The sequence below is a fragment of the Dicentrarchus labrax genome, unplaced genomic scaffold, assembly GCF_905237075.1.
Source record: "Dicentrarchus labrax unplaced genomic scaffold, dlabrax2021, whole genome shotgun sequence".
Lineage (NCBI taxonomy): Eukaryota > Metazoa > Chordata > Actinopteri > Moronidae > Dicentrarchus > Dicentrarchus labrax.
The window spans coordinates 420,846-433,345 of record NW_026136716.1 but is presented as its reverse complement, the minus strand read 5'-3'; the positions used below and the strand labels follow the sequence as shown (position 1 = coordinate 433,345).

Genomic DNA, 12,500 nt, shown 5'->3' with positions numbered 1-12,500 from the left:
CCCCAGTCTCCCCCAGTCTCCCACCGTCTCCCCGTCTCCCCCCGTCTCCCCCAGTCTCCCCCAGTCTCCCCCCGTCTCGCCCCGTCGTCCCCCGTCTCCCCCCGTCCTGTTACAGCTGCTAACCAAACCGACATGCTAACACGCTAGATAGCGAATAAAAACAACTATGTTTACATTTTGTCCCCAAAACAAAGATTCTTTAGCTTTAGCTTAGCATAAAGTGGAAGCTACCAGCCTGTGTAGCTACAGAACAGTAATCAACAATCTGTTTGTCTGAAACATCAGGATGTGTTTAGCCTAGCTTAGCATAAAGACTCGAGGTCTCTCTTCAAATGAGGACGACTCTCTCGGCTGTATCCAGTGTCAGTTCAGGCTGGACGAGATCCACCGTCCTGATACCTTAACCAGACCTGAACCCCCCCATCAGACCCCCATCAGACCCCATCAGACCCCGCCAGACCCCGTCAGACCCCGCCAGACCCCGTCAGACCCCGTCAGACCCCCGCCAGACCCCATCAGACCCCGTCAGACCCCGTCAGACCCCCATCAGACCCCATCAGACCCGGCCAGACCCCATCAGACCACCATCAGACCCCATCAGACCCCATCAGACCCCCATCAGACCCCATCAGACCCCCATCAGACCCCGTCAGACCCCGTCAGACCCCCATCAGACCCCGTCAGACCCCGTCAGACCCCATCAGACCACCATCAGACCCCATCAGACCCCATCAGACCCGGCCAGACCCCATCAGACCCCCATCAGACCCCCATCAGACCCCGTCAGACCCCATCAGACCCCCATCAGACCCCCATCAGACCCCGTCAGACCCCGTCAGACCCCCATCAGACCCCGTCAGACCCCATCAGACCCCCATCAGACCCCGTCCAGACCCCATCAGACCCCATCAGACCCCGTCAGACCCCGTCAGACCCCATCAGACCCGGCCAGACCCCATCAGACCACCATCAGACCCCATCAGACCCCATCAGACCCGGCCAGACCCCATCAGACCCCGTCAGACCCCGTCAGACCCCCATCAGACCCCGTCAGACCCCATCAGACCCCCATCAGACCCCGTCAGACCCCATCAGACCCCATCAGACCCCGTCAGACCCCGTCAGACCCCATCAGACCCGGCCAGACCCCATCAGACCCCGTCAGACCCCGTCAGACCCCATCAGACCCGGCCAGACCCCATCAGACCCCGTCAGACCCCGTCAGACCCCATCAGACCCCCATCAGACCCCGTCAGACCCCATCAGACCCCATCAGACCCCATCAGACCCGGCCAGACCCCGTCAGACCCCCGTCAGACCCCCTGTCTAATATGTTTAATATGTTTAATATATTTTCTAAATATTTAATACGTTTAATATGTTTAATATATTTTATAAATATTTAATACGTTTAATATGTTTAATATATTTAATATGTTTACTATATTTATATGTTTAATATATTTACTATATTTATATGTTTAATACATTTGATAAATATTTAATACGTTTAATATGTTTAATATATTTTATAAATATTTAATGTTACAAATATTAAAAATATGTTTGCTATATTTATATGTTTAATACATTTTATAAATATTTAATACGTTTAATATGTTTAATATATTTAATATGTTTACTATATTTATATGTTTAATATATTTTATAAATATTTAATGTTACAAATATTAAAAATATATTTAATATATTTTATATGTTTAACATATTTTAATATATCTGGATGAACTGTCCCAAAAATAAGAACATTGTGAACCAGAAAATATTACATTTTGTTATAACAATATCTATAATCAATAAACAATATCTATAATCAATAAACAATATCTATAATCAATAAACAATATCCAAAATCAATGTCTATATGAGAGGACATTGATCAGTTGTTTACCTCCAACCACAGAACACACTGGAACTATCAATAAACACAATTATTGGGATCAATAAAGAGAAAACTTTAAGTTTGAATAAAAACTACAATCAGAGCGGCTTCTCTACTTCCTGTTTCCTACTTCCTACTTCCTGTTTCCTGTCCGGCAGCAGCAGGAACTTCAGGTTGTTTGTTTGTTTGTTTATTTGTTTGTTTTTGGATCTTTTAAAGATTCCTTCAGTTTCTGTATCAGATATGATGGACGGATCATTACAGACATTATTGATTGATGGATTATTGATGGATTATTGATGGATTATCAGGCTGCTGGATCCTCCTCCGACTCACAGTAAGTTCCCCACTACCTGCACTCCCTCTCTCTCAAGGTCCTCATCAATACCAGCTGCTGCTGCTTTATACTGATATTAAATCAATCAGTTAATCAATCAAAGTGTTTCCTGTCCATGTACGGAGGACTAAAGCTGCCGTTATAATAAATAAATAATTCATTTAATTTGTTAGCACATTGAAACCTTGAGATAAATGCCATACAAATAAAGTTATTATTATTATTATTATTAGACATTTAAACTACTTATTTAAAATTAATCTATTAATTTATCTGACAAATTACATCTTTTAGTTTTTATTCAAATAAATAATCATTCAAATACAAAATAATTTTAATAAGCTAATGATCTTTATTCCTTTGTAAACGCTCTCGCCCTCCGCTAACTGACAGGCTAGCTCTGTTAGCATCGGTCTGCTTTTAGCTGCCGCACATTTAACACCTTTCAGGTTTTGTTTGTTTGTCGTTGTTTGTTTGTGTGAAAAAGTGAGATTTTGGTCACAAAGTTTTTATGATGAATAATTAATAATTACTAATTATTGTGTTTTTCTGATCCACGCCGGCAGCGATGAACAGCTGTCAGTGAAATTAAAAGTTTATTGAGAGAAAACAAAGAAAAGCAGTTTTTGAGATTAAAATAAGATCAGAGGCTGCTGCGCATTTTGATTTATTTATGATCATATTTGTGTCGTGAATGAATTTTCTGTCATCAAGCGATGTCAGACTAATGAAATATGCACAAACACCTTCCTCTTCCTCTTTCATCTCTCCAATCAATCAAACTTCCACAGTAAAACTTTATTTGATTTTCCCGTCAGTCACACAAAAATATAATATTTAAATATTAAAAACGTCTCGATGGGACGGCGTTTTCTTGTTTTCTTGTTTTCTTTGCGTTTGCAGCTTCTGATAAACAAATTAGACTTTGAGATGAAAAGTCGAACGCTGGAAACGAGCAAAAGTTTCCAAACAAACTTTGTTCAGTTTGTTCGGAAACTTTCAGAAGTTCACAGCGAACCCGGATCTAATAAAACATATAAAACAATAACCAGGAACTCAGAGGGAAGAGCTAACGAAAACTAGCACCACACGCTAACAAATCATATCTGCAGCCAAAACCTAAACCGCTAGCTGCTAACTGTTTACTGCTAACTACTAACTGCTAGTTGCCCCAGAGTCAATATATCATCCATAAAGATACAGTGTACACTGATCAATATCATCCATAAAGATACAGTGTATACTGATCAATAATCAATAAAGATAGTGTATACTGATCAATAATCAATAAAAATACGGTGTATACTGATCAATAGAAGTGTCTCTGGCTTTAGTCCCAGACTGTTTATACTAATTAGGGGAGAGTGGGGTAAGTTGAGGGATACGAGACCACTTTTTTTGGACATGCTATATTATGGAAACAGTTCTGTTTACACTCATTCTGTTTGTTTGAAGCGATGCACAACATCCTGAAATATATGCAGATATATTAGTTAGTGACAAAACTATGATTGCCTTGATGTAGTGATCCTAAATATGAAAAATGGCTCATCTTACCCCTCTCTCCCCTACATTATTGATCATTAATCATTAAATCAATAGTTTGATCTGTAAAATGTCAGAAATTATGAGAAACGTCAGAAAATATTAAGTTTTAATTATTTTATTTAAAACAAATAAAAACAAAAAAGTTCAAATAAACAGAAAAAATCTGATTAAAACTGATCGAAGTGATCAATGAAGATAGCATGTTAGGATTAGCATTAGCTTACATTAGCTGCAGCTAATCAAAGCTAACTAATAATAAATATTTAGATAAAAACATCTGTAATTTAATTAACATTAAATTAATTGTTTAACGATGATAATAATGTTTGTCAGCAGGAAGCTTCCGTACAAGAACAAATAAAGATTCAGTCATTATTCATCAGCGGCCTCCAGAGACTAACGTTAGCTTCACGCTAGCAGATAATCTGACTGCAGGGTTTGTTTTCCCCTCCGCTCGTCTCCTCAGGTTGATGGCGGTTTGATGGCGGTCGGTTCCAGGGTTCACCAGCACTTGGCGGAGGGCAGCGGGACTGGTTTGACCCTCCGTCCAGGGTTGAAGATGTCTCGAACTTCAGCCTCCAGACGAACGCCGGGGACCTTGAAGATGGACACCGCTAAAAAACAGAGAGTAGAAGAAGTTTGAGGTTTGTCATAGATTCTTTTCAATTCAATTTATTGTCCTCCAAGGGGGAAATTCATGTCCACATCACTGCACCTGAAGGCAACACCATACACTCAACAAAGAAATAAGCCATCCACAACTAATAATAGAATAACTAATCAATAAATAACTAATCTACAGAACAAAACAAAAACAATCAAATAAATAATACAGGTTTACACACTCAGCGCGCCCCTTTGTTTAAAGCAGCAATAGCTGAAGGGATCGGCCTTTTCCTATAGTGAGCTTTATTGCCCCTCAGTGTTCGGTACCTCGGCCCAGAAGGCAGTGGGGTGAGATATTGATGATACTCTGATACAGTAGTAGTAAAAGATGCTCTGATAAAGTAGTAGGAGAAGATACTCTGATACAGAAGTAGAAGATACTCTGATACAGAAGTAGAAGATGCTCTGATACAGAAGAAGAAGATACTCTGATACAGTAGTAGGAGATGCTCTGATACAGAAGTAGAAGATGCTCTGATACAGAAGTAGTAGGAGATGCTCTGATACAGAAGAAGAAGATACTCTGATACGAGTAGAAGATGCTCTGATACGAAGAAGAAGATCTCTGATACAGTAGTGAGGATGCCTGATACAGAAGTAGAAGATGCTCTGATACAGAAGTAGAAGATGCTCTGATACAGAAGTAGTAGGAGATGCTCTGATACAGAAGAAGAAGATACTCTGATACAGAAGTAGAAGATGCTCTGATACAGAAGAAGAAGATACTCTGATACAGTAGTAGAGGATGCTCTGATACAGTAGTAGAAGATGCTCTAGAAGATGCTCTGATACAGTAGTAGTAGAAGATGCTCTGATACAGAAGTAGAAGATGCTCTGATACAGAAGTAGTAGAAGATGCTCTGATACAGTAGTAGAAGATGCTCTGATACAGTAGTAGGAGATGCTCTAGAAGATGCTCTGATACAGTAGTAGGAGATGCTCTGATACAGTAGTAGGAGATGCTCTGATACAGAAGTAGTAGAAGATGCTCTGATACAGAAGTAGAAGATGCTCTGATACAGTAGTAGGAGATGCTCTGATACAGAAGAAGAAGATACTCTGATACAGAAGAAGAAGATACTCTGATACAGTAGTAGAAGATGCTCTGATACAGTAGTAGGAGATGCTCTAGAAGATGCTCTGATACAGTAGTAGTAGAAGATGCTCTGATACAGTAGTAGGAGATGCTCTGATACAGAAGTAGGAGATGCTCTGATACAGTAGTAGAAGATGCTCTGATACAGTAGTAGAAGATGCTCTAGAAGATGCTCTGATACAGAAGTAGAAGATGCTCTGATACAGAAGAAGAAGATGCTCTGATACAGAAGTAGAAGATGCTCTGATACAGAAGAAGAAGATGCTCTGATACAGAAGTAGAAGATGCTCTGATACAGTAGTAGAAGATGCTCTGATACAGAAGTAGAAGATGCTCTGATACAGAAGTAGTAGAAGATGCTCTGATACAGAAGTAGAAGATGCTCTGATACAGTAGTAGAAGATGCTCTGATACAGAAGTAGAAGATGCTCTGATACAGAAGTAGTAGAAGATGCTCTGATACAGTAGTAGAAGATGCTCTGATACAGAAGAAGAAGATGCTCTGATACAGAAGTAGAAGATGCTCTGATACAGAAGTAGTAGAAGATGCTCTGATACAGTAGTAGAAGATGCTCTGATACAGAAGTAGAAGATGCTCTGATACAGTAGTAGAAGATGCTCTGATACAGTAGTAGGAGAAGATTGAGGAAACATAAAGTCCTTTGAGTTTACAGATGACAGATAGTCTTTGCTGGCTCCTTTTGAAGATGTCAGTGGTGTGTTGGTTGAAACTAAGTTTATTGTCCAGTGTTACTCCAAGGTATTTAAAACTGTTTGGTTATTGATAGTGATGGGGTGCTGTGGTGTTGGGGAAGCAACGATGATTTCTATCTATAATATTTATAACACAATAAATCAATAAAATCATAAATCAATAAAATAATAAATCAATAAAATAATAAGAATAAGAATAAATAAATACAATTTGTAATTTGTATAGCAGAAATATAACAGGTGCAACAATTGACAGACAGGTAACAGACAGACAGTCATAAAGCTGTCGAACTGCTGCAGTCAGTCACCATCAGTCAGAGGAGGAGCAGGGGATTGTAGGAAAGCGAGTGCAGTGTTAGCGTGTATCTGTGTTAGCGTGTATAAGCTCTGAGGTCTTACTGTCCCTGAGGTGCATGATGGGAGGAGGCAGCGTGCTGAAGTACGGGTGCTGCAGGGAGTCCTGTGCTGAGATCCGGTCTGTAGGGACCCCCTTTAACATCCTCTGGACCAGGTCCTCGGTCTTATAGGGCAGCTGGTTCAACCTGATTCCCATCAAGAGGGAAGACCGGCTTGAAGCCATCAAAGGCTCCATGCTAACATGCTAACAATATAGCATACCTCTGGCTCCATAATACTACTATATATATATATATATATATATATATATATAATAAAACAGTTAAACATCAGACATTAGCAGCTGCGTCAGAGTAGGCTAATACTTGCTAACACTTTAGCAACAATAAATGATAGTACAAATAAAGCTTATTTCTTCATGCCAACACTTTAGCATTAATAAAAGTACACTAATATAACTATTATTATACTATACTAATATAATAATTATCACCTTTTCCAAACGGTCCTGAAAAGTTTCGGCTCGGAGCGAACAAATCGCTCTGTGGAGAGAAAGAACGATGTTAAAGCTAACTGAACAACAAACAGAAGATATGAACCTATTTTAATATTAATATTAATATTAATATTAATATTAATAATAATAATAATAATAACATAAAATTGAATATTAAGTAAATTAATAAATAAACTGATTAAATAAAATAAATAAAAAATAATTAAATCAAATAATATAAAATTAGTGATTGATTGGAATACTTATTTATCGGCTATAAATTGATTATTTTAAGCTGTTTGTGTTCTTCGTCACTTCCTACCTCCTCCTCGCTGTGATTGGCTGTTGGGACAGGAAGTGGGTGGAGTCAACTCACCTGGTCTGTAGTTGGGCAGCTGGCTGACTCCAGGCCAGCTGTGTTCAGAGGGGACGCCCAGGACCTGCAGACGAACAATAGATCAATATCTTTATCAGTACTTCCTGCAGCATATGGAGGACTAATGCTGCCATCATAATTTATTAAGCAAAGAAATTAATTATCTCTCTATTGATTTAATAATTGAGGCTTTTATTTCTACATTTCTGTCTTTATTATTTAATCAATCTATATAAGTTATTAATTGATTTATTTTATAATAATGGCAGCTTTTGTCCTCCATATACACAAACAAACAAACAACTTGCAGGAAAGGCGTCCTGGAAGGCTTTTATTTTGAAACATCTGTGCAGGAAGTAAGTTAACTGTGAACAATTAAAAATAAAATATTAAATAAAATCATATCATCTTAATCTCACCGTCCAGATCTTCCGTAGTTGCTCAAACACGTCGGTGTCTCCCGGGAACGCCGGCGCCCCCTGCAGCATCTCTATGAAGATACAGCCGGCTCCCCTGATTCAAACACAAAAACTTTATTCACAAACACAAAAACTTGATTCACAAACACAAAAACTTAAAGTCTGAGTGACACAATGAAGAACTGACCAGATGTCCAGAGCCGTGGAGTAATCTGTGGATCCCAGCAGGACGTCGGGGGGGCGGTACCACAGGGTCACCACCTCAGAGGAGAAGGTCTGACTGGGGATGGACTTGGATCGAGCCAGACCTGAAGCCAGAACCAGAACCAGACACAGAGGTCCAATGAGCACAGACCGAATAAAAGCTGGGAAAAGAAGAGCTACGAGTCCGTCCACCAACCAAAGCCTCATCAATCCTCTCTGATCAATAACCGACCCGAAACCTCAGTGCCATATTCATTCATTCAGGGGCGGCTGTGGCTCAGAGGCAGAGCGGGTTGTTCCTTAATCAGAAGGTTGTGGGTTCGATCCCGGCTCCTGGTGCCACATGTTGAAGTATCCTTGAGCAAGATACTGAACCCTAAATTGCTCCCGATGCCGTGCATCGGTGTGTGTGAGTGTATGAATGTTAGTTTCTGTTTGATGGACTTTTCCATCACTGAGTGAATGTGTGTGAAAGGGTGAATGTGTCTGTAGTGTAAAAGCGCTTTGAGTGGTCGGAAGACTAGAAAGGCGATATACAAGTACAGGTCCATTTACCATGTTAATGTTACATGTACATTAAATTACATCTGTTTAAAACTATAATAGTCTTTAAATCAAACCTTTACGAGCCAAAACAATACGCAGCTATCAATACAGAGATCAATAATCGAACTATCAATAACCTGAATATACACAGAGGGAGCATTAATACAGCAGAGAGATCAATAACGTTTTATTGATGAGAAATGACTGATAGGCTAGTGGCCAGTGGGCAGAGCTCCAGTGGACCTGACCGAAGTCGGCCATCTTGAGTTCTCCCAGGTAGCTGATGAGGAGGTTCTGAGGCTTCAGGTCTCTGTGGAGGATCCTCCGACTGTGGATGTAGCACAGAGCTCTCAGCAGCTGGAACATAAAGATCTACAGAGGCAACAACAACAACAACAACAACAGTAACAACAACAGTCATAATAACAACAGTCATAATAACAACAATGACAACCACAACAACAACAACAACAACAACAGTAGTAGTAACAACAACAGTAACAACAACAACCGTAACAACAGTAACAACAACAACAACAACAACAGTCATAATAACAACAGTGACAACCACAACAACAACAACAACAACAGTAGTAGTAACAACAACAGTAACAACAACAACCGTAACAACAGTAACAACAACAACAACAACAACAGTCATAATAACAACAGTGACAACCACAACAACAACAAAGACAGTAGTCACAACAACAGTAACAACAACAACAACAACAACAGTAACAACAACAACAACAGTCATAATAACAACAATGACAACCACGACAACAACAACGACAGTAGTAACAACAACAACAACAGTAACAACAACAGTAACAACAACAACAACAACAAGATGTTTATGGTTAGAGATCATTTGAGTGAAATACTTTTAGGTATTAATTGATTACGTATTGATTGAGTTTTATCAATCTATCAGTCAGTCTGTCAGTCAGCCCATCAATAACCGATCAATGATCAATCAGAGTTTGAGATAAACGGACCCTGATGTTGTGTGAGTGTAGTCCTCCAGGGTGCTGACTCATGTACTGGGCCAGGTCCGTCTGCTGGAGGGACAAAACACCAGAAGAAGAACCATAAAAACACCAGAAGAAGAACCATCAGTTCACCAACAGTTGTATGTGTGTCATCATCGACCTCTGAGGAAGATCATGTGACTGTAATTTATTTATGTTTGTTTGTTTGTTTGTTTGTTTGTTCTCACCACATATTCAAAGACGAAGGTCAGTGACTCTCTGGTGTGGATGATGTCATGGAGGACGACGATGTTGGCGTGTTTCAGACCTTTGAGCAGAGAAGCTGCACACACACACACACACACACAGAAAGACACACATACACACACAGAGACAATACCACCGTAAGAATCCTCATACCACCATAAAACCTTAATTCCACCTTAAAAGCCTCAAAACTACCCTGAAAACCCCCCAATACCACCTTAAAATTCTAAATTCTGCCACTGTAAAAAATGCCAGGCTAACAGCCGGGCTAACATTAATCCTAGTGATTCACCTGTATTTCCACCGTCAATCCTGTGAGGAATTAATGTGTTTTACAGCATGTCCATGGTCTTTATGTATGTTGCATCATTTTAATTATCCTGCATTAAAATATTACATATATATTGTCATTTCTCATTTCATTTAAATCTGTTGGCTGTTTGTAATTGCAACAGTCTTTTTATACTGATTCAAGTGGTAGTATTATTACTCAGGACAAGTGTTATATTGCTATGCTAATGAAGACTGCTTGTCAAAATGCATAAACATTTGTTTATTGCAGTAATTGAGATTACAAAACACAGCTGATGAAGTTGCAAAGGTGTTTTCAATGAAATCTGTGACAAGGGCAATATAGTATATGTATACACATCTAGTACATAGTGTTTTTTATTATTTCCTTACTCTTACTGTTTATTTATACTGTTTTCTCTCTATCCACTTTGCCGCTGTTACATTGGAATTTCCCCATTGTGGGACAAATAAAGGAATATCTATCTATCTATCTATCTGTCTATCTGTCTATCTATCTATCTATCTATCTGTCTATCTGTCTATCTATCTATCTATCTATCTATCTGTCTATCTATCTATCTATCTATCTATCTGTCTATCTATCTATCTATCTATCTATCTATCTATCTATCTATCTATCTATCTATCTATCTGTCTATCTATCTATCTATCTATCTATCTATCTATCTATCTATCTGTCTGTCTATCTATCTATCTATCTATCTATCTATCTATCTATCTATCTATCTATCTATCTATCTATCTATCTGTCTATCTATCTATCTATCTATCTATCTCCCATTCACCTGTTCCCTCTTCATAATGGCTTGCCCTTTCTTGGAGGATGTACTGGATGAGGAAGCCCTAATCCTCAGACGAGCATTTAGTCATGAAAGAGTCTTCTGGGACAGGTCAGACCCATTGGCTGTTGGAGAGGACTATCTCATTGAGAGATACAGATTCTCAGGTGATGGACTAAGATATTTATGTAGGCTGCTGGGTCCAAAAATACAGCACCAGACGGCAGGAAGCCATGCTCTCACTGTACCACAGATGGTCTGTGTTACATTGAGATGTTTTGCAAGTGGGAGCTTCCTTTATTCTGTTGGGGATGCAGAGAACCTCAATAAAGGAACCATTTGCAGCACATATCCTGGCTTGGTGGGCCGCCCCCTGTGCCAGTTCTATGGGCTTTTTTTAAACTGCTACAATCATACAGACATTCAACATGTCAGCAGACACCTAATCTATTCACCTCATTTATTCACTGTTATCTACTTTAAAGTCACTGACCAGCCTGCAAAATGTTCTTGTATTTAACTTTAACTTGCTGCCAGGTCCTTTTATGGCCAGACAAGTTTGTTCTTTATGAAGGATAGAAAGATAAAATAGATAAAAACAGATTAAATGACACACATTGTGGATAATTGTTTGCACTTAATCATACTCTACATTTAAGTAACATGCACCTCTACTTGCCACATTTAAAGCAAAGTGTACAACAGTTGATTAGTGGACTTAAAGTAACTCCTTTAGTCCTTTAATTGGAGCCTAATGATGACAGTTCCAGTGGAGCACTGTTTATTCATTGTACAGTTTTGGACTACTTAAGCATTAAGCCGGTCCGCTATTGTCTGCCAGGCTTTCTCTCTTTCTTTAATTATGGCATTGGTATTGCCTTTGTTTCTTATGATATCTTTCACCTCTTCATAGAACTCCATCAGGAGCTGTTGTTCAGCGGCCGTGAAATATGAAGCACGACTCTTATCCATGTTCCCATCGGTGATTCTGTGAGCGATCGCGAGGTCTATTTCAGTATGCCGTGAACACGCACTTATCCCGACTATCTACACCTGGCTTAACATAGCCGCACCTTTTCATCCTGGCTCGGCAAACGTGCAACCGATTAAGCCAGGATGCGCTGAGCAGGCTAGGTCAAGCTGCGCTTACTCAATTATCCTGGATTTCTTTATCCTACTTTTGTGCAATACCCCTGTGGCGATAGAGTATAATAACACTGTCAGTAACAACAACAACAAGCACAGGGAGCTGCTCACCCTCCCTGATGGCGGTGAACGGGAGGCCTTCCTCCGTCTTCATGCGGATCACCTTCAGAGCTACCAGCTGCCCGTTGATCCTCAACAGAGACATGAACAGAACATCAACATCCCCTACTGCAGCACCAATACTACCTTAACAGAGACTGCTTCCTGGAGAGGCGGACCTGCTGATCCCCTTGTAGACGGACGCGTACGCTCCCTCGCCCAGTTTCTCCAGACTCACGTACGAATGAGACGCCCCGA

General features: G+C 39.8%; 1 protein-coding gene across 1 annotated transcript in view; it reads right to left on the bottom strand.

Annotated features, from left to right (window-relative positions):
• Positions 1-4,122: 4,122 nt before the first annotated feature.
• Positions 4,123-12,500, bottom strand: part of cdk15 (cyclin-dependent kinase 15) — a gene marked incomplete at its 5' end in the record, with an annotated part of 10,144 nt that continues 1,766 nt past the window's right edge. Inside the window, 11 exons of the mRNA XM_051428322.1 lie at positions 4,123-4,402; positions 6,664-6,806; positions 7,115-7,163; positions 7,494-7,557; positions 7,913-8,006; positions 8,100-8,220; positions 8,911-9,034; positions 9,664-9,726; positions 9,885-9,979; positions 12,255-12,334; positions 12,422-12,500. The exon at positions 12,422-12,500 is cut by the window's right edge and continues 16 nt beyond it. Coding sequence (XP_051284282.1) covers positions 4,290-4,402; positions 6,664-6,806; positions 7,115-7,163; positions 7,494-7,557; positions 7,913-8,006; positions 8,100-8,220; positions 8,911-9,034; positions 9,664-9,726; positions 9,885-9,979; positions 12,255-12,334; positions 12,422-12,500 — 1,025 coding nt within the window. The remainder of the gene's footprint in view (positions 4,403-6,663; positions 6,807-7,114; positions 7,164-7,493; positions 7,558-7,912; positions 8,007-8,099; positions 8,221-8,910; positions 9,035-9,663; positions 9,727-9,884; positions 9,980-12,254; positions 12,335-12,421) is intronic.